Source organism: Brachyhypopomus gauderio, chromosome 14 (assembly GCF_052324685.1).
Source record: "Brachyhypopomus gauderio isolate BG-103 chromosome 14, BGAUD_0.2, whole genome shotgun sequence".
Classification (NCBI taxonomy): Eukaryota; Metazoa; Chordata; class Actinopteri; order Gymnotiformes; family Hypopomidae; genus Brachyhypopomus; species Brachyhypopomus gauderio.
This window is the reverse complement of record NC_135224.1, coordinates 9,849,297-9,870,126: the sequence shown is the minus strand read 5'-3', so window position 1 is coordinate 9,870,126 and position 20,830 is coordinate 9,849,297. Positions and strand designations below refer to the sequence as shown.

The 20,830-nt window shown below is 46.8% G+C and overlaps 1 protein-coding gene across 5 annotated transcripts in view; it reads right to left on the bottom strand.

The window, feature by feature from the left end:
• The window catches only part of kcnip4a (potassium voltage-gated channel interacting protein 4a), a 134,207-nt gene that overhangs the window by 79,888 nt on the left and 33,489 nt on the right, over positions 1-20,830 (bottom strand). Inside the window, exon 1 of one of the 5 annotated variants that reach the window (XM_076972786.1) lies at positions 8,654-9,114. The exons of the other annotated variants lie outside the window; for them this stretch is intronic. Coding sequence (XP_076828901.1) covers positions 8,654-8,738 — 85 coding nt within the window. The 5' untranslated portion in view covers positions 8,739-9,114. Of the gene's footprint in view, positions 1-8,653; positions 9,115-20,830 lie in introns of those variants that run through there. 5 annotated transcript variants of the gene reach the window in all.

The window sequence follows — 20,830 nt, the reverse complement described above, 5'->3', positions numbered from 1 at the left end:
TGTCCACAATTAAAAGCAGTAATGCGCCAAGAGTCTGGAGTACAGCATAAATATCTCAAGTCCATCGTTTGCTTAGACAGTGAAACCAGACATGTTCATATGACTGGCATTACTCTGCGTGTAAGTAGGATCTGAAAAGCTGAATTAGTTCATGAAACCTTCTGTTTTATGACCACCGCTGATTCACACTATCCAGCACATTCACACAGTACCTGAGCTCTGAGGCGATGCTAAGAGTGCCCTCTGTACAATAATGCTGTGTAACAATACCCGATGCCTGCACATCAGACACTAAATGTACCAAAAGAAGCTCCATAATAGAGAATTGATTTACAATAGGCAAAGGCTGCTTGTGGCTCTGAAAGGAATGGTCACCTTGAGACTGCAATGCAGTAGCATCTCCTTCCCTTCACACACCTCCGATAATACCGATTACAAACGGCTGACTCGCTCTGCTGCTACTGAACAACTCAAGAAGGCTTTACAGCAATCCAAATGGGACACTCATGCCTTTATAAGTCATAAAGTCTACTCACAGCTGTAGACGTCACAGCTCTTAATACATCAGCTCTTAATATGGAAAAGACTCTTATTTAACAATAGCGACAGGACCTCCAAAACTGTATCCCAAGCTTGGTCCACGTCCCAATACTATGTAAATGAGGTAGGAACGGGCTGACCACACGCTGAGCTCGGCGAGAGATCAGATCCTCCCCCACACTGAATGGGTGTGCTCCAAATGCTTCTTGCGCTCCAATGATCAGAAACATTATCAATGCAATAAAAGCATTTAGGTCTCGTCAATGAAAAAGAACCACAGCCTGACCACATTTACACTTAAGTGTGGGGCAGCCTCTTTTAGCCTGATATACTGCGTGACATCCAATAGGCCTGTTGTAAGCAGATGACAAGTCAATAAATATAGCAAATAAATCCATACAAATGGGATTATAGGCAGGATAGTGGGGTCGAAAATAAGTGAACACTGATTAAGTCAACCCACGATTAACTGATGGTTTAGAAAAGTGCGATACGCCATTCAAAGATCAACATATGGCAGTCCCCCTACAAATACTGTTCAAGTTTTTCCTGAGATACATTCACAAGTTTTACGCAGCCCCAGAGGAAAGTTTCTCTGTGTACGAAATGGGAAAGTCGCAACATGGAAACACCAATCGATCCATGCCTGTCCCTGAGGAACAAATCATTACTGTAACACACTAAACGTAACAGGGCTTGAGTGCTACACCAGCAGGAGATGGCCAACATTTCTCGTCTTCCACAACGGACACAGTGTCCTATTAACAAGTGAGGTCTCTCGGCCCCCAAAGTCATATGTACACGCAATAAAATTTCAAACTCTCACGGTCACAAAATCCACTATGACAAAATGCATCGTGCAAGGACTCCCAGTCCAGGTTTTAGCTGTACCCCAGATCCCAGTACAACTTTATCACACACTCTGTCTTCCTGGTTTGCACGTGCACAGAGCTGGGACAAAAGCAGAAATATGGGCTGTCTGGGGGCCACCGAGCACCAGGCTGGGAATTACAGGTGCAGCATTAATAAACATGAAACCAGCAATCTGCTATTGTTCAACATCAGCAACCACACAAGGTTATTTTACCTGAAGTGTGATTATAGGCATTTAAGGAGCAGAGACCTGAGAATATGTCTCATCTTCCCCGTCTGCACGTCACTCAACATGAAGGCCAAAGCGATTCGCTGAGGGACAGTTGAAAAGCTCTCGGCTGACGTTTCTACTCGCTTCAGTTCCCGGTGCCTGGCACTGCCGCACGGAACAGTACGTGATGTTCACCAAATGCCACGCTGACATTTAGGCCGGCTCTGGAATGTGAACCCATTTCAATTGCAAGTGGATAAAAAAATAAGAGAACACACACTAATGGACACACGCGTGTTTGTGATTTTACCGTGTGTATTAATGTAGCCAAATATCAAAACATGAACACTGGTTTCCTGGACCATATATGGAATGAAGACAGAGTGGTATTTTCTGTCTGTGCAATATGCACCTTTATTTTAAGGTGCGGGTAAATTTCTGATTTAATAGATCACCCAACTCATTTAACCGTTTAAGCGATTTATTAATAACTTTTTTTTTATGTACAAGATGTTCATCTGCGCAAATGAGAAAATCGACAGCACTTGCTGGAGGGGCTAAAATGGACCCGAGTGGATTGAGCTGAGTGGAAGAAATTTGAAAAGTATCTAAAGAAGAAAGTGACGTTTTTGTTTAAATTACATTCCTGGTCTAAGAGCCAGAGACGCTGGTGTGAAACACAGTCCAAAGGGCACGGTGTGCAAACACTGGCGTGATCGCTGGCACGCACAAACATTGGCACAAAACAGCATGACAGCATAGTGAAAGCGTGTGAGCAGAGCATAGTGAAACAAAAGGTACATGACCATCAGCCTGAGGGGGAATACCCTGCCACCCCCACACAATTATTCTCCTGAGGGAGAACGTACCGCCATCCCAACACCACCATGTATCGACTGCCATCTGGCCAAAGCCCTGTCGGCCTGATGCTACTCTAATCCACAACTGGGCCCTGGGGCAGGCTCAGGGTTACCCAGTTTAACTCCAGTACCTCAAAATCCCAAAAGAAGGTGCCAGTGTGAAGATGTAAGCTGCAGTTTCATAGCCATGTGGTGCTGGAACCGGTACCAGTGCCAGGAGGAGGTCGCCGGTGGGCTCCCTTACGTACCATCTAGACCTCTTCCAGAGTTCGCAGACATTCATATTACTTACTAAGCTTAACAAAAGTGAGCGATGATGGCCTTGTTACTCTCTTTGAGGGAATTCTTTAATAAGAAACCAATCCCCCCCCCCCCCCCCCCCCCCCAAAATCAATATATACACACTATGAAGTTAATAAAGACAGTGCCTAAAGGTGAAACCCTATCCAGGACACAACGGTTGCATACGCTAGCAGAGATCGGGCACTTCTAAAAATATGCCATCTATTTTCTAGACTGAGGAGGCTCTCATTTACAAACATTAGTGCAAATGAGAAAATTGATGGCACTTGCTGGAGGGGCTAAAATGGAATTGAGTGAATTGAGCTGACTGGAAGCTACGGGTGGAGGAGAAAAATACAAAAAAAAAAAAAAAACAATAAGAGAAGAGAGTTCTCTGGGGTGCCAGGCACGGCTGAGATGATTGCATTGCTGCTACAAATTCTGGTGAAAAAAAACCTGGAAGGAATCGCTGCCGTTCTGCTCGGCTTCTTTCTTTGCGCGGTAATCTTCTGGAATATCTGCAGGACCGTTTACAACATGACAGCCATTCTGTGGTACGAATACAAAAGTTGTTTGAGTTGTAGTAAAAAAAAGGTTCAAATGGTTACAGGTGTAAGATCTGTTGATTGCAAAAAACAACACACACTGTGTGTTTGAAATTGTGCAAATGTCATCTTAACTAGCAAACCAGAATGTGTTCCGCTGAACAGATGTGGCATGAATAAGACAACAGCTGACAGCAGATTGGTCGCTAAAACATTTTCACGCTGAATAATCACCATTAAGGTTTTATTATGGGTTTTGTTTTTTTTATCCACATATATTCAGCATATAATTCTCGTGAAAACAATATGCGGCCCTCAGGGACGCCAACAGATGTTTCATCTTTGACAACCCACCATTCAGAGGACTTCACCATTACACCAGCATCTGCATACAAGATGTACATCACAATACCTCAAATTTAACCTCGAGGGAATGTAACATAATGAGACCATCATCATCATCATCATATTCTTCTTCATTGTACATCAAAGTAATGATATAAAGGGTGTTCAAACGCTAATTGTTGAAGCACTATAAGTGACCCATGCGTTACTGTAATCTGGGCCCAAATTTGCATGGCAAGTGTGACAACAGCACACAAGCATGATGCAACAAGGCAACGCAGTAAAAGCCTCACTTCTTTTCCTTTTGCCTCATATTAAGGATTAGCTTTTCATTTCCAAGACACAAGATCCACAGTCACTATCTGAGGCAGTTCTAGAAAGACTATATAAGATTCCCGTCTTCATAATATTGTCAACATCCTTAGGGCACAAGTGATGGACCTGCAGAAGGAAAAAAAAGTGAAAATCCTGGCCTGTCAGTCCCTGTCAGGGATGTGTGTATTCCTACAGATGTTCCTCTTGATGCCGCGCCTTGACTCAGGCAGGCAGTGAATTCTGGGAAATGTAGTCTGTACACCACAACCCAAGCGAGCCTGACTGTGTAGTTCAGTCTGAACAATAAAAGAACGAGAAGGACAAAGGGAGTTTATACGGTTACAGCAGTGACACGCCCATCACCTCAATCCCAGGATACCACAGCAGTGCTGCAGTGTTCTTCGCATCTCTTCGTCCATCCTAAAGAATGTTCAAGGAGGCCAGCCAAGCACTGGATGTTACATTCATTTATTAAGTACAAGAAAATGACCCTGGGAGTAGAATACAGTGTCTCCATCCTGTATCTGTCTGGAGGAAAAGTCATTTAGAAGCACAAGATCATGATTTTTCCGACTTCGGATGTCTGGCTTGGACAAATCCAGATTATGCAGAGAGAGAAAGGCAGTAGGTTGTTGGCAGTATCTTTAAGGAGCGGCTTTACGAAGACTTTTTTTTACGAAGACGGCAGGACTTCCTTGAGGCCGTCTCGAGTCCGGCCAAACAGAGTAGTGTGGGCACGGCTCACCCGCGGGTCCGTTTCATCCCGCCAGAACAGGTGGCATGTACACCAGTCCAAACAAGCCGCTGCCTTTGACCAGCTCTTCAATGTTTGATCAGGGATTATGTGGTGCTCCGTTGGGTCTTCCCCTACGGATGACTGGAACATGACCCAGTAATAGCGGTAAGGAAACCAAAGTGAGGAACTCAAGACGGTTGGTGTGCAGACATCGAACTGAGTTTCACTGTAGAAACGTGCAGGCCTATGGCTTATACACAGTCACCCTTTCCCGTGGCACAACAGTTCAGTTCCATACACACCGGCGTCACGTCAAAGTCATCGCACCCTTGTTAAATATTAATACAGACAGAAAAGCCAATGCTGTTGCCAATGGCTGTTAAAGCAAGTAGAAAGAAGTGTAGTATCCTCCTTCCTCATTTATCTTTCTGTAAAATATTTTTGGTCTTGAGTCACACATTTAATGGTAAATCATATCTAAGCTCTGCAGGAAACTGTATTGGTAGGCAATGAAATCACAGGTTCTTTTGGGCAATAGACCCTCACTATGCTGTTTGCTAATCTGTACGTACTTCTGGGCTTTGCTTGATAAAACATGTCAAGAAAATGGAAAGCTTCCTGGGTGCTTATAGCCAAGGATAAAAAGCCAGTTTTTACTTTGTTTTTTACCTCAGGGAAGATAAAAGACAGACAATATTCCAGAATCCGTGCCAAGTATTTCATCCCATCACTCTGAAATATGTGAGATGTATCATAGTGGTCGAGGAGTGTGACAGGAGTGTGACAGCTGCATTTCTGGGAGGAGAAATAACTAAAATGTCAGAAATATCATCCAAATTCTTTTAAAAAAAAAAAGGAAAAAAAAAAAAAAGATATCGGGTTTACCACATACTTAATCATAACAATATAGACTGCAAAGTAAAGACCTACCACATAAAAATGTTCTGAATACATCTTTCAAAAGTAGGTGCTCCCCAGACTTCATTCTCCATGTACACTGACACAGTCTCAGATTTAGGAATTCAAAGACATTTTGTCTTTGGGAAGCAGGTCAAACCAGTCAGTGCTCAATCACCCAGTGAACTGAGATTGTCTAGTATCGCCTACTCCCATCATCTTCAGAAAACGGTAACTTCATTCTGAAGTGCAGACTGAACATGCGCCGTAATACAGCCTCTTACAAAAACAACTCCGGCAAAGTGTTTAGTAAAACTAGAGTAGCTGCTGCATTCAGATTAAGTCCAGAGGGGAGCATACGAATACAAAACAACAACAACAACAAAAGACTTGATGAAAATAAACACTACTGGTAACTAGAGAAATGCAGAAATAGGAAAAGAATTATGAACAGTTACAAAACTACAGCTACAAAACCTGATCCTCATCTAAGGTGACAGTTTTATTACATTAGTAGTTTATGTTGGGGGAAACATCTGCAGGAATTCTGCAGTACTGCAGTAAAACCGAATCTCCTCACAGCACTACGGCATTTTTTGTCAAATGCATTTGTGTACTTGTAAAGCTGGCATGTTGAGAAACAGCCACTCGGTACACACACAGGCTACTTGGTGATAACCACTTACACCAGAGAACATGGTCATGCTATACATTCACTTTACCATCCGTATAGCTCGTAAAAGGGAATTAAACATGAAACCCCTGTGATTAACCTGTTTTTATTTATTTTTTATGAAGACTACCGTAGGCCAGAAGCTATAAGCAAAAACACTAAACAAATTATTGGTGTATAAATAGCAAAACAGAAAATCCAGCAGACAATTCACCGACTGCAAGCGCACATAGGCTAATCTACAGTATGTAAGATCTTTGGTTTGTGTGACATTAATAAAGTTCTGTCCATCTATACAAATGCTCCAATCCTCTATGCAAAAGAGCGCCTCCATGGACATGAGACTAGGGAATGGATGAGAAATGGATGCGAATTAGGGGGCCAGCACCGGATCATTGGGAGTGGAGCCGTCGATAACGATGTTTCACTGCCAGTGCCTGAGGTATGAAAACAGCATCAGGCTCCCTCTAAACCGCACTACAGTTGGTCAGTCCAGTGGCACTTATTTATTATTGATGCCCTGCTGCTGCTTGTAACCGACGAACAAGCTACTTGTGATCAATAAGTATCTACATCAGATGACTTACACGTTTTAAGCTCTCTTCTAAATAAACGACCCTTTGGAAAGACGATCACAGTCAGCGGTCTGTATCCGTGGCTTTCACACCACGGCTATCTATCCAGCAGCAATAAACTGGCGTGTTCCCCTCTAAACTGATAAACGCAAAAGTTGCATACACATTAATAAACAGCAATCAGGATTTAAAGAAACAAAGCGAAATGAGCCTGCTGTTGAAAATAAACCAACCCACATCCTCACAGGATAATCACACAGGTCCGCGAACTCCCACAACACTAAGCCCACCGGCGGGCTGACGGTGGCCCTGCAGCCCACGTCTTCTTGCTATACTCCACGTGAGCCGTGCAGAGATGTGCCAGGGGCCACAGAGCCACGCACATGGCAGGTGTCCACACCTCATCGCGAAGGCGCACAAGCAGTGATCAATTTGTGTGTAACGCACAGCCATATTTGTAAATACTCAAAAACCCATCCACCTAGATGGGTAGAGGAATATTAAATTACATTCGATACCCTTATAGATTAAAATGCTCAGATGAGATAAATGAATGTGACACTGCCGTATTAAACCAAGAAGTCCACACATGTCACAATGCAAAGCACCTTGCTGCAGTGCATCAAATTATGTCTTACTCCTGTATACTGTACACTGTATACATGAGCTGCCAAATAGACTACTGCAATATTGACTGCAAATAAGCCAGAGGACAAACACAGATGTGCCAATTCTAATGAGATTTTCTGCTGCATTATCCTTATATAGACGCTGTTGTGGTCTAATCTCCAGAAATCCAATATGATCTACCCAAATCCAATTTAATCCCATATACTCATTCTCACACCACCCGCTGAAAGCAGTCCAAAGTTAATAAGCACAGCCAGACATCAATGGTATGGGCAAACCTAGGACCTGCCTGAAATACACTTAGCACGGAAGCAAAACTGGCCAGCAATTACTTCACCTTGTGTAACAGGGGCAGCATTTTAATGCAGGCTTCTGGCTACCTTCAAGCACAGCCAGGCTGCTCTGAATTATCCTTCAGGTACAATGCAAAACTCTCACTCACAGACTGCCCTCACTGGAAGCAGTTCTCTCACACAGCTCCGTCAAGCTCTCCTGGGGTGAAAGCCAAGGCTAGGCGAGTTATGAGAACAAAATCCATCTGCCAAGGTCAACTTAGCCACCATACGGTCATTGATTTATTTCTGCCATTATGCACCAAGCCAGTATGTTGCTGAAACATGGTATTCTGTTAAATCCCTCGAACCAACATTTATAACACATCAGATGTTAAGATAAAGAAAACTGCATCCAGTGAAAAAACATGTCTTAGGGTCAGGGGCTGGGTCCACAGCCACAGCAGTTTTAGAGGCTTTCTCCTCTTTGGGCTTTCTAAAGGCTTTCTCCTCTTTAGGTGGTTGTTCAGATTTGGCAAAAGATGAAACATGTTTGTTTTCCTCGTCACAATTATTATATCATCAATATTAATAAAGCGAATTAGGAAAGACACTAGGAAACAAGAGTTCAGTAACAAAAGTCAAGAAGCATGTTTGAGTGCAGAGAAGGTGCAAAGAACCCATCTGCAACAGCAAATTCTGATACACAAAAATATTCGTTCAAAGTTTATAGAGTTCTCACAGTCACATTTCCTTTATTTGCTGCATCAAAATGCTAAAAACAAATGAAAAGTGGTGATATTCCTGGCATCAGCACGTCAATCAAAGTCCGGTAACGGGTAAAAGTGTGTGGCGTGATCTCGCGCTACTGGATGAAAGGGAACTGCTCCAAACTTTACCTGCGTTGAGCGTGCCGGTGATGAACCTGAAGAAGTACTGTGCGAACTTCAGGAGCTCCCTCTTACACCTCTTCCTACAGCTCATGGCTGTGGCTCCTGCTCGCTGGGGAACTCGTCCGCTTGTCTGAGGGTGCTGGGTCAGAGAACGGCCCCTCTCCCACCGGGAACCGTGGTCCGGGGCGTTGGCGTGTGGAGGAGACTCTTCTCTCCTGGATGCAAGGGGCTCGTCAGCTCATCAACACGTCCCGCAAGGGATGTGGAGAGCTCCTTCTTCCTAATCTGTCAGGCTCCTCTAGCCCAGAGATACTCAGTTGTTGCGTGAAATGTGCACCGCGCTCTCCCTCTTTCTCCCCCCCCCCACACACACATACAAACACACACACACACACCCGCACGCACGCACACTCCGAGCACGCGCGCTTACACACAGACACGTTCTCGTAGTACACCGAGCAGCTCGCGTGGCTCAGCGGCATCTGTGGTGATTTCATCCTCTCCCAGACCACCGCTGGGGAGGCGGGGCCTCACAGAGGAGGGAGGGGAGGGGGTGTAGCCAGAGAGGAAAGGGGAGGGGGAGAGGAGAAAGTGGCACCGGTTAAAGCGCCGGAGCCCATGAATCAGTAGTGACAGGTGATTATGGAGCTGTTCTCCCAGATCACCTACGACTGACCGTGTGCTGGACCGGACTGCCAGTGAGAGCAGGCGGAGGTGGGATCTGGGTTCAGTACCAAGTGGAGGGGTGGGGGGGGGCTAACAGTTGTGAAAGTCAGTGCAAGTTTGGAGAACACACAGAATCAGGAAGGACAGGAGAGAGAGAATAAACAGGGGAACTTCACAAAGAACAACGGAGAGACGGATAAATGATGCACAGAGTTGACGCTCAATAAGTGAACTACGCTTGCGACATCATATCCTCAGCAGCACCTCAGCTTCAGTACTAATCTCCACCACTCCAAATGATCATCGGTCAACTCCGAGTCTCTCTCCGTCTCTCCACGAGTGCTGTGGTTAGGTTCGATTACGTCAATCCCGCAGACGTCTCCTTTCTGCTCCCTGAACAGCCGCCACACCGAGGCCTAATGTCCACCACTGATTATTGCATTAGTGCATTTACACACCGCTGTTCAAACTCCGGCGTGACGCCAATGCGGAGGAACCGTCTGGCTATGACACGAGTCGGTCTGTACGAGCTGGTTGTTCCTGGTAGCTATAAACCTGTTTTGATGGAAACACTCTGAAAGAATGGCTTTTCCCATGTGCATTGTTAGAGAGCTGGCGATTTAGACTTTCTGCTGCTGGTTATCAGAGAATGACGTTTCTGTGAAGAGCATGCCTTTCTTTACATGGACTTCATGTACAGACCGACACACACAATGTTCAAGCCAATTGAAGAGTTTCTCAGGTGCATGTCGGACATGCGACATGACCTTGTAAGCTTGTGTTTTTGTACTGAAGGGAAAACACAAAGCCAAGAACGTTGGTTACAGCAGGGCCGGAGCTCTTACGGTACCATTACAGCACACATGGTTCTACACGTCGGGGCTTAGCAGCAGCAGGACAATGGAGAAAGTGAAAAATGCAATTTGTGCACTCCTCACAGCAAAACAGCAGTACGACATTTTCATGTGACGAGTCCTTCTACACACATGAAGCATAATGATGAGAAAATATGGTCGCATGTTAGTGTTTGGGTCATGATTCGATTATTTTGGTGTTTTGGAGAGAAAAAAAAGTTTTACAAAAAGTCCACCAACTGTATTAGGGCTGCCCCTGGTCAGAAGCTGCCCTCACACAGGAGCCCTGAAAGAAATGTGTTCTCGGAACTCGACAGGCCATTCTCCCTCCACACTTTCCTGAAGTAACTTTTTGGGGCTTGTAGCGAGGAGGTGTTCCCAGCACCTCTACGAGTGCCCTGGAGAGAGCAGGCAGCGTAGACAGGCTGAGTCTCTGACACACATAGCTACTGGAGGATAAGCCAGCCTGAGCCTTCCCCTCCCCGAAAGGACACAGCAGAAACCGGTCATTTCACAATCCAACTCCCTCCAACACCAGCAAGTTACAAGGCAGCATCTAAAGCAGGCCAGACAGCAGTGAGGTTCTGTCACGGGGAGTTTTGGCATCATCCGAAAAAGCCTGGCTGTCTTTTCTCTCCAGAGATTCAGCCTCAGTCCCTCAACGCTGACCCGGACTGCCCGGAAGCCGTGTGCATACATCGGAGTAATGGTTGGTCATTTGCTAGGTGGTGCACAGATGGCATAATTTATGCAGCATATGGAAGAATTCCACTGCAAGACCCACAAAAGTCCATGTGTGGGAGAGAGGCTGATCTTTTAACACGGTCATCCCGACTAGGCTGGTCACCAAGCTCAGTGACCTGGGAATCAGCACCCCCATGTGTAACTGGGTCTTGGAATTCCTGACAGACAGACCCCAGTCCGTGAGATTGGGCAGTCATATGTCTACCACCATCACCTTGAACACTGGTGTGCCGCAAGGCTGTGTGCTGAGCCCTCTGCTCTTCTCCCTGTTCACCCATGACTGTGTTCCTCTGCATACATCAAACATCTTCATTAAGTTTGCAGACGACACCACTGTGGTTGGTCACATCAGGAACAATGATGAATCGGCCTACAGAGAGGAGATCCAGCACCTGACTTCCTGGTGCACCATCAACAACCTCATCCTGAACACAGACAAAACTAAAGAACTCGTCGTGGACTACCGGAGAACCAAGGACTGCACACACTGTCCTGTCTACATCAACGGAGCAGAGGTAGAACGTGTCTCCAGCTTCAAGTTCCTGGGAATCCACATTTCTGCAGACCTCTCATGGTCCTTCAACACCTCCCATCTTGTCAAGAAGGCACAGCAGCGTCTTTACTTCCTGAGGAGGCTAAAGAAAGACCGTCTGTCTCCTCAGATCCTCACAAACTTCTACCGCTGCACCATCGAGAGCATACTGACCAACTGTGTGACCGTGTGGTACAGTAGCTCCACTGTGGCGGAGAGGAAATCCCTGCAGAGGGTAGTAATGACCGCCCAGCGCATCACAGGCAGCTCCCTGCCATCGAAGACATTCACCACCAGCGCTGTGTGCGTAGAGCACACAGCATCATTAGGGACCCCTCCCACCCCACACAGCATCATTAGAGACCCCTCCCACCCCACACAGCATCATTAGGGACCCCTCCCACCCCACACAGCATCATTAGGGACCCCTCCCACCCCACACAGCATCATTAGGGACCCCTCCCTACCCCACACAGCATCATTAGGGACCCCTCCCTACCCCACACAGCATCATTAGGGACCCCTCCCACCCCACACAGCATCATTAGGGACCCCCCACACAGCATCATTAGGGACCCCCCACACAGCATCATTAGGGACCCCCCCACACAGCATCATTAGGGACCCCCCCACACAGCATCATTAGGGACCCCCCACACAGCATCATTAGGGACCCCCCACACAGCATCATTAGGGACCCCCCACACAGCATCATTAGGGACCCCCCACACAGCATCATTAGGGACCCCTCCCACCCCACACAGCATCATTAGGGACCCCTCCCACCCCACACAGCATCATTAGAGACCCCTCCCACTCCACACAGCATCATTAGAGACCCCTCCCACCCCACACACCATCATTAGGGACCCCACACACCATTAGGGACCCCTCCCACCCCACACAGCATCATTAGGGACCCCTCCCACCCCACACACCATCATTAGGGACCCCTCCCACCCCACACACCATCATTAGGGACCCCCCACACACCATCATTAGGGACCCCCCACACACCATCATTAGGGACCCCCCACACACCATCATTAGGGACCCCCCACACACCATCATTAGGGACCCCCCACACACCATCATTAGGGACCCCTCCCACCCCACACAGCATTAGAGACCCCTCCCACCCCACACAGCATCATTAGGGACCCCTCCCACCCCACACAGCATCATTAGAGACCCCTCCCACCCCACACAGCATCATTAGGGACCCCTCACACCCCACACAGCATCATTAGGGACCCTTCCCACCCCACACAGCATCATTAGAGACCCCTCCCACCCCACACAGCATCATTAGAGACCCCTCCCACCCCACACAGCATCATTAGGGACCCCTCCCACCCCACACAGCATCATTAGGGACCCCTCCCACCCCACACAGCATCATTAGGGACCCCTCCCACCCCACACATCATCATTAGAGACCCCTCCCACCCCACACAGCATCATTAGGGACCCCTCCCACCCCACACAGCATCATTAGGGACCCCTCCCACCCCACACACCATCATTAGGGACCCCACACAGCATCATTAGGGACCCCTCCCACCCCACACAGCATCATTAGGGACCCCTCCCACCCCACACAGCATCATTAGGGACCCCTCCCACCCCACACACCATCATTAGGGACCCCTCCCACCCCACACACCATCATTAGGGACCCCACACAGCATCATTAGGGACCCCTCCCACCCCACACAGCATCATTAGGGACCCCTCCCACCCCACACAGCATCATTAGGGACCCCTCCCACCCCACACAGCATCATTAGGGACCCCTCCCTACCCCACACAGCATCATTAGGGACCCCTCCCTACCCCACACAGCATCATTAGGGACCCCTCCCTACCCCACACAGCATCATTAGGGACCCCCCACACAGCATCATTAGGGACCCCCCCACACAGCATCATTAGGGACCCCCCACACAGCATCATTAGGGATCACTCCCACCCCACACAGCATCATTAGGGATCACTCCCACCCCACACAGCATCATTAGGGACCCCTCCCACCCCACACAGCATCATTAGGGACCCCTCCCACCCCACACAGCATCATTAGGGACCCCTCCCACCCCACACAGCATCATTAGAGACACCTCCCACCCCACACAGCATCATTAGGGACCCCTCCCACCCCACACAGCATCATTAGGGACCCCTCCCACCCCACACACCATCATTAGGGACCCCACACACCATCATTAGGGACACCCCACACACCATCATTAGGGACCCCTCCCACCCCACACAGCATCATTAGGGACCCCTCCCACCCCACACAGCATCATTAGGGATCCCTCCCACCCCACACACCATCATTAGGGACCCCTCCCACCCCCACACACCATCATTAGGGACCCCTCCCACCCCACACACCATCATTAGGGACCCCTCCCACCCCACACACCATCATTAGGGACCCCTCCCACCCCACACACCATCATTAGGGACCCCTCCCACCCCACACACCATCATTAGGGACCCCCCACACACCATCATTAGGGACCCCCCCACACAGCATCATTAGGGACCCCCCACACAGCATCATTAGGGACCCCTCCCACCCCACACAGCATCATTAGGGACCCCTCCCACCCCACACAGCATCATTAGGGACCCCTCCCACCCCACACAGCATCATTAGGGACCCCTCCCTACCCCACACAGCATCATTAGGGACCCCTCCCTACCCCACACAGCATCATTAGGGACCCCTCCCTACCCCACACAGCATCATTAGGGACCCCTCCCTATCCCACACAGCATCATTAGGGACCCCCCACACAGCATCATTAGGGACCCCCCACACAGCATCATTAGGGACCCCTCCCACCCCACACAGCATCATTAGGGACCCCTCTCACCCCACACAGCATCATTAGGGACCCCTCCCACCCCACACAGCATCATTAGGGACCCCTCCCACCCCACACAGCATCATTAGAGACCCCTCCCACCCCACACAGCATCATTAGGGACCCCTCCCACCCCACACAGCATCATTAGGGACCCCTCCCACCCCACACAGCATCATTAGGGACCCCTCCCACCCCACACAGCATCATTAGGGACCCCTCCCACCCCACACAGCATCATTAGGGACCCCTCACACCCCACACAGCATCATTAGGGACCCCTCACACCCCACACAGCATCATTAGAGACCCCTCACACCCCACACAGCATCATTAGGGACCCCTCCCACCCCAACCACAAACTGTTCAACCTGCTTCCATCAGGGAGGAGATATAGGAGCACCCAAGCCAGAACCAGCCGGCTCAGGTCCAGCTTCTTTCCCTCCACAATCACTCTGCTGAACTCCACACCTTACCGATAACACTACCACTCATACTGCACACAGTGGACTAGTTTCATTGCAGTCTCCAACATGTTCATACCCACAATTTATTTTTGTATATTTATAACAGTAATATTCACATATCCATCTATCTATCTATATTGAAAATGCAAAAAATAAAAAATAAAAATTCGAGACAACTGAAAAAGGCCCTGTGGTAGTAAATGAACAAAGCAGTTGAGAGCTTTTCCTTTAAAATATGTCATAAATCAACCACTTCCAATTTTGTGCAGATTTTGTGCCCATTCAGCAGTTCTAATAAAACTCTGTGATTACAGACCTGTGAGAGGGTGCACTACACTGATAGCATTATCGGTTCACTGAGTACTGAGAATGTGCAGCTAATTTCATTAATCACACTACAATTTTTAAGCTCACAGTAGCACCAATGCATCTGTCCTGTGTGTCACCACAGGGTTAACAGTGTATTCGTTCTCCCCCTCTCTCCCTCCTTCCCTCCATCCCCCTGACTTCAAGCACAGCGCCACAGCTGAACGCTGTCGCATGGCCTGCTTTCTTCTCCACCCAGGGGGTTGCGGGTGGGGGTTTTGGTGATGGCACCAAGCAGCGGAGTGCCCTGAATGGGTCTCCCTCTGAAATATTACACCCTCAGGGCCATGTGAGCGTGCTCTGCCCCAGTCAACTGCGAGAGCAAGTCCGCCACAACACAGCAAGCATGCCAGATAAATGCAGCTGCGGACCTCAACGTCTCCAACGCCACAGCACACAACTAATGTTCGTATAATTTTTGAACCACAGATGCAGAAAAAATCTTAGCTGGTAAAAGATGTTTTCCTTAATGCTATTACTACAACTACTAGATTCTAAAATACTTGTTTTTTACTTACTAGCTTACAAAAAATTAAAAACTACTCAAATAAAATGTACAATCTAAATAAACCGTAAAAAAAAAACGTGAACCAAGGATGCTGTGTGGCTAGTTTGAACGGTTGAGTAGGATGCAGCAAACCTGCAGCAAAGCGAGAGGATGAACGATCCTTCGAGAGGACTGATGCTCCGTACTACACCCAGTCTTGTACCAATACCCACAGGGCTGCCTTCCTAATACATCGCTGCAGACTACTCAAGAGAGAATTTTGCTGAACTGCCCAAAAAACAATAGGCTCTTCCACAGGGCACATCGCTAAATGTGGAGGGGGCTGGACGCCAAGCCCACAGTTCTGCTGATTGTTGCACTACAAAATAAATGTGGAGAGCAACTGCTGGCAGCCCAAGCAAGCCAGCGCAGAAGCAGCGGCACGTGGAGCAGCCGGCAAACACGTTGGGGGCAAACACGTCGACAGCAGCTTTATGAAGCGGCACTGACAGATCTATCGATCCTTGCTGTGCAGCAAAAAAAAAAGGGGGGCCCCACAGAGACCCCGAGGAACATTTCAACATCAGGCACCTTGACTACTAAAAAAAAAAAAAAGCGAAACGCAAAAGCCCCGTGACCCATGGGGAGAGTCGACGGACCTCCTTGTCGTTAAGAGTGAAGCCGGCTGTAATGCGTGAACCGGACTGTACACTGGGCACTTGGGCTGGGAGCCCAGAGGAAATATGCCAATATGCTGCTGTTTCTTTGCATAACCCATGCAGTATGAAGGTTTGGGAGTATTTGATTTTGGACAGTGTGAGTAAGACTCTGGGTGTGTACCACATGGCCCGTGTCTCCAGTTACAGTGAGATGAGAAGATGTACAGACACATCTGTTTCAGAGCAGAATAAATGATTCATATTTATAGTTTAACACCTCTTTCCCACTGTACTTCATATAGACATGATAGTTGAACTTGCTTTGAAAAACATAAGTGTAAATGTATCAATTAATATTGCTATCGGCCACAATAAGGTGCTCAATAAGGTACAGATTCAATACTGGTGCACCCTTCCTCCTAAACCACGATACTTTGCCGTTACTAAGGCAGAGATCTCATTAGCCCAGACATTAGCATTAGTCTAGACGAAGGAGCTTTAAAATGACCAAAATACCCGAGCTCCCCGAGACCATTCAAATGGCACGTAAAGTCACGTCATATTTAAAGGCAAACATGACCTCTTATGGTCTTTGTGATGCCATGAGACTGTGAGGAACAACAAGCAATACTGAGGGCAAAAAAAAGACCTGGATGTGGCTGCCACACTCAGGCAGGGAGCACCTGGGCACTAGCACTACTAACACTAGTACCACTACTAACACTAGTAGCACTACTAACACTAGTAGCACTACTGTGCTAGTGAACGGACTTCAGCAGCTGCTCCTACTGTGGCCACCAACACATACTTGCATCACGACGCTCAATCATTACATGGAATTATGAAAGTTGACTTTGAAATGTAGCAAATGTAGGGGATGTGTGTAGGGGTCGATGTTCAGAGAGGGCCTCTGTGAGCTGATGTGAATAATGCAGCCTCTAAGACATGTGGTGTGAAACAAGACCAGCATTAGGAAGGGCAATAAAGATTATCCTGAAACGCTGCAGTGCATCAAGTCTTACATATTATTAGACTCGGGTAGACCGCAAAGCAAACCAAGTCCCTTCACTGGTGAATTAATAATAGATGAAGTAGAAGAATAGAAGAAGTAGATGTGAACGACCGAGTTTTTGTGCAGCAAAGAAAGCTCATGTTAAATATAAAGTAAGGGGCAGTGTTGCACAATTCAGATGAACTCAACTGCAGGCCATGGTGCCCATTTTCTATAAAGGAGTGACATGCTTCTTGTTACATTTCACAGCTTCACACTCATTGAGAAGTAAGACGTTCATAGATTTGAAGAACACAGACCAGCGGAGGAAACATCAGAATGGCTGAGGGCTGGAAAGGCAACACCACTGCTTTACATCTAATAGACAAACGGACGCAAGATGGCACAATGTAAACACCACTGTGAATTAATTCCACAACCTTTATATAATGTACAAACCTTGTACAGCTTTGTTACAATTAGGTTGATCTGCTTTTGTGCCGCATATTAAGTTAAATATTGTGTGTATATATAAATTATAGATGTTAGATGTGTTGAAGTCAGGTCTCTTAGGACTTCAAACAGTAATCTCATGGTGATTCCTTAAACCCAGCTAAAGATTGGAGAGGGTGATTTTAGCCACTATGGCCCAAAGGTCTGGAGAGTCATGTTTTGTGTCTGTTGAAGCACAATTAACAACTGTCGATCATTATCCTCATTGGTTTTAAATACCTGCTGATGGTCCAATGACATCCCATGATGAAGGAACATCGGAGGCGGGGCTTCTTCTGTAAAAAGCCATCTTCGGGAGTTTGAAGAGAGCTTCCTTTTGACACAACACCAACTCTTTGATACTGACATGAACAATATGAGATAATCCATTTTTTTGTAGAACCCTTGTACCGGGCCTAGCTGGCACCATGATAATTGAGCTTGAGGATTTTAGGCTTGGGGAAAAGCCGGAGAATCCTTGTATGAATCATTTGGTGATGAGGTGCCCTGTACATTGTGCACCAATTTAGGTTTTCTAAATTGTCAATATACTAGGCTTGTCACGATACTAAGAATTACAACTTCGATACGATACTTAAAAAAATATTGAAATTCAATACCATTTTCGATACCAAAGTCAGATACGGTGCTAATTTCCGTTTTAAAGCCTTTTTATTTATTTTTTATAAACAAACAAATGAATGTTGCTTTGTGTTTGAAAATGCTTGAAATTGTAACTTCATTTCACAACAAATGTCTGTCTGACTGAACAGTTCATTTGTGTTAACAAATACGAGCATCTTGTAATTCCAGGATGAAACATGAGAGAACGTGAAGACGTTACGATTGGGCGTTTTGAAAATAAACAACCATTAAATAATGTGATAAAAAAGCGAATCATTTCGAGTATATGTATAAATATTTAACTTATCCCAACAAACATGCGACGTCAGAAAGACGTTAAAATCAAGTCTGTATCACGGCGGTCAGTCCAGACCAGGGCTCTCAAGTCTCACGCATTGAGCGTGTGACACACGCATTTGACCGTCTTCACACGCTCACACCTCCGATTTCACACGGCGAGAAAAAAAATCTAGTTTATTTACCTCCGATCCATATCTATGTCGCCCTCCACTGGCGATCGATCACGATACACAACGTATACAACCCCCCCGTCAAATCTGACAGTGTGACTAGGACCTTAACCTTTTAACTTAACATGAACGTCTATGACGAGTTTTCTATCTGAACGCCTGACTAGGACCTTTATTGGATGTCAGGACGTGCAAAAACTGCAACTCAACGGCAGTAATAGACGTTTAAAAAAGACGTCGCTAAAACTTTCATTCTGGCTTTTCAGTGGACGTCTTTTGAACGTCTGACAAAGTGTCTTTGCTCGTGCTGGGAAATATTGAAATGGACCTTGAAAGTGACATACAAGTGTTTGAATTCCACAAGGTGTATGAACCCTGCAAACATGACTTTGTTCATCGCGCTGAAGCGCGGCGCACGTGAGGTCGTGCACCTCTCGAATTTTGTAACTTCGCGCGTGCCGCGCCTCAGCGCAATGAACAAAGTCACAGGGTTGCCAACTCTCACGCATTGAGCGTGAGACACATGCATTTGATTTGACCGTTTTCACACGCTCTCACGCCATACTTCCGATATCTCACGCCGAAAAAAAATATCCAGTTTATTTACCTCAGATCCACATATATGATTCAATACGTTACTAGTTCGCTAGCTCTGGCGCCATCCACCGGCGATATAACACTGAATCTGTGTCCATTTTACGATTCCCCCCCCCCCCTCAACAACTTTCGTTCGCCCCCCCCCCCCCCCCCCCCCCCCCCCCCTTTTCAAACCTGAAACACAAAGCAGCATTAAAATTCGTCAGGTAAGTGTTCATTCCCCTGTTTTGAGGGGTGTTTCCTTTATACTACCACATATAGTTTCGGACAACACTGCAAAGCGGAAAGTATAAACGCCTCCACCGCTCGCGGAAGTTCGCGCGAGGTGCGCGCGGAGTCGAGCGCTATGGTCACTGAACCAGGCTTTAGCGACCTTCGTTGAAATGTTCCAAAAGCACCGCTTGCAAACTGGCTTGTTCATATCCTTCGGTTTTCCATCTGTATCTGCTTCGAATCCAACAGCACTGCATTTGCTTTAGCTGCCATATTAGCATTACAAACTGTCCTGTGCATTACGGCAGCTTGGGTGGGTCAAACGAAAGCGCATTTTATGTAAAAAGAATCGATACTTAAGGGAAACGAGTATTGTACCGTTTCAGAATGTTCAGTATCGATACGTATCGATATATCGATTTTTTTTACAACACTACAATATACACTAGGTAAGGGGTGAGCACCACTTGTCTATTATCGCTTTTGGCTTTGTAAGGCTAGCGTTAGGAATATTTGGTTTACTGTGTTAGGGGGTTAGAATTGACATTGTTGTATGATAAGATAGTTATTTGTTAATTTTTATATGTCGATTCTTTTTATTTGTTTTCTTGGGTGCTGCCTCACACAATTTCCTCTTCCCTTTCCCTTGTGTCCATGTTCAGAGTCATTAAGAAGACGATGTCTGACTACATCTCATGGTGTTCTATGGTCACGGACTACGTGTATGAATTCGCTCTTTCCTTTGCCACATTTTCTGTTCATTTTTACTGCCTCTGGTCAATGTGTTAATGTTACTTCATCCCTCCTTTTGATCAGATGACAGGTGATCATATGGGTGCATATAATGCAAATTTCTTGCAGCTTGCATGACTTCTCTGCATGGGCGTTAGCCTGCCCTTGTTGTCAGAGAGGCCATCCAGCAAGGGCTACACAACAAGACAGTGATAAGACCGGCTCACTCAGGCCTGATTTCAGTGACTCTTAAAAGGCCTGTAATTGAAGACTCTTATCTCCTCTGAGAAGCTTTACTTTCCTGTTTTAGGACAAGGAAATGTCTCTGGGCAAAAGAGCGAGGATGAAAAAACAAATGCGACAGATATAACAGGAACAAAGGCATTAGGTTCCGTTAATGGACTACCTGT